The following is a 1,673-nucleotide window of genomic DNA, read 5'->3' on the forward strand; positions in this document are numbered from 1 at the left end:
TATTACTGTCATTACCAGTATCTTTACCATCATGTATTTTCTCCTCCGCGCAGGAGTGCAAGGTGTGCCTGGAGCCGTACGACCAGGCGGAGCGGCGGCCGCGGGCGCTGCCGTGCGGCCACTCCTTCTGCTCGCTGTGCATCGGTAGCATCTTCAGCCTGGGCTCCTTGTCGTGCCCGAAGTGCCGCGCCAGACACGCTGCCTCCGACGCCTCCAAGTTCCCTTTCGCGTACGAGCTGGAGGAGATGATCGCGCTTCTGATGCAGAGCAATCTGTGCGCCTCGGCCCCGCCGTGCGAGCAGGATTGTGACAGCCCCGTCTGGGAGGCCAGGGAACAACAGAAGTCTTCGCTCCTCAGCAGCATCTCCGACTGCGAGGAAATGCTGTCTCAGCTGCACAGCTACGACGCGTCCCTCGACGACTCGCTGGCGAAGCACCAGGAGATGGTCGACAGACTCGCGGACATCATCGAGCAGCACAAGAGAGCTCAGACGCGCCTGGAGAACAACAAAGAGATGGTCTCCTACCTCGAGCAGCAGGGCCAGGACGTGAAGCAGCAGCTGAATGCGGCGCTGGAGGCCCTGGGCGACGCCAGCACAGCCCCGGCGGTGGCGAGGGCCGTCGGCGAAGGGGACAGCTCCTCGGCGGAGGTGCTGGAATGGATCCGGGAGTGCCAGCAGCTGTGCCCCGACGTCGGGACCGCCGTCGAGTCCGCCAAGGTACGGCAGATTAGAAAGATGAACAACACTAAGTATGAAAGTGATATGTTGATTATAAGACAAAGATATTAATAACAAAACACACCACATCAAGATAACTGATAATATACAATGATTTTGATACCAAAATATTAAAATATAGATGACAAGTGACATTACAATAAGACGGAAAATAACGACGATGACTATGATAATATTCATACAACAAAAGCCTTAATCAATGACTAACAACATGCACTCACAACCACGACAACGCCCCACTAACACCCAAGCACCAACAGACCCAGGCAGGAACGACGAAGGCCCTGGAAGCATTTACGCAAGGGATGGATGCTGCCTCTGCTTCCCTCTCCCCCAAGAGTCATCTCCCCGAGGCCGAGTGGAGATTCAGCATCCTTGGCATCCTGAAGGAGGCGACGGCGCTTGCACCTGTTGGTTGAGAATGCGTTTGGTTGTAGTTAGGGTCGCTGTTTGGTATTATTGTTGAATACACTTTGTGATTAACTGGTGTCATTGCATATAACTGAGATGAAAACATTTCTTGTTTCTTCCCTAAAAAAGTAAAACATGGATAATTAAAAAATTATATCCATAGACACACTAAAAAAAAGAAAGGAAAAGATTTCATGTTAAGAAGGAATTAGACTGTGATATAGGTTTAGTATAGGTCTTGAGTTAGGTTAAGCCCGTTTTCTTTGCATTTTCCATTAGCCGTCCATTTCACAATCTACTAAAATCTGCTAAAATCCCCCGCCCCTTCCCCAATGGAGACAACCACGCCCATAACCCAGCTCATGGAGGTCGGGCAGCTGGTAGGCGTCCAGTATGAGCAGGGGCGCCCACGATACGCCAGGATAACGATGGATAAGGAGGCCATCTGTTTACACCATCTGCAGGATGAGTCACCGCCCACGCACGCCTACACTATCCCGGTGGGTGGAAGGGGCAAGTGTT

General features: G+C 52.0%; 1 protein-coding gene across 5 annotated transcripts in view; it reads left to right on the forward strand.

Moving 5' to 3' along the window:
- The window catches only part of LOC119594661, a 7,075-nt gene that overhangs the window by 3,169 nt on the left and 2,233 nt on the right, over positions 1-1,673 (forward strand). For all 5 annotated transcript variants that reach the window (XM_037943711.1, XM_037943713.1, XM_037943714.1 and 2 more), the window contains exons 3-5: positions 54-719; positions 1,001-1,150; positions 1,490-1,651. In XM_037943711.1, the coding sequence (XP_037799639.1) occupies positions 54-719; positions 1,001-1,150; positions 1,490-1,651 (978 nt within the window). The remainder of the gene's footprint in view (positions 1-53; positions 720-1,000; positions 1,151-1,489; positions 1,652-1,673) is intronic.

The sequence above is a fragment of the Penaeus monodon genome, chromosome 34 (assembly GCF_015228065.2).
Source record: "Penaeus monodon isolate SGIC_2016 chromosome 34, NSTDA_Pmon_1, whole genome shotgun sequence".
In the NCBI taxonomy this organism is placed as follows: Eukaryota; Metazoa; Arthropoda; class Malacostraca; order Decapoda; family Penaeidae; genus Penaeus; species Penaeus monodon.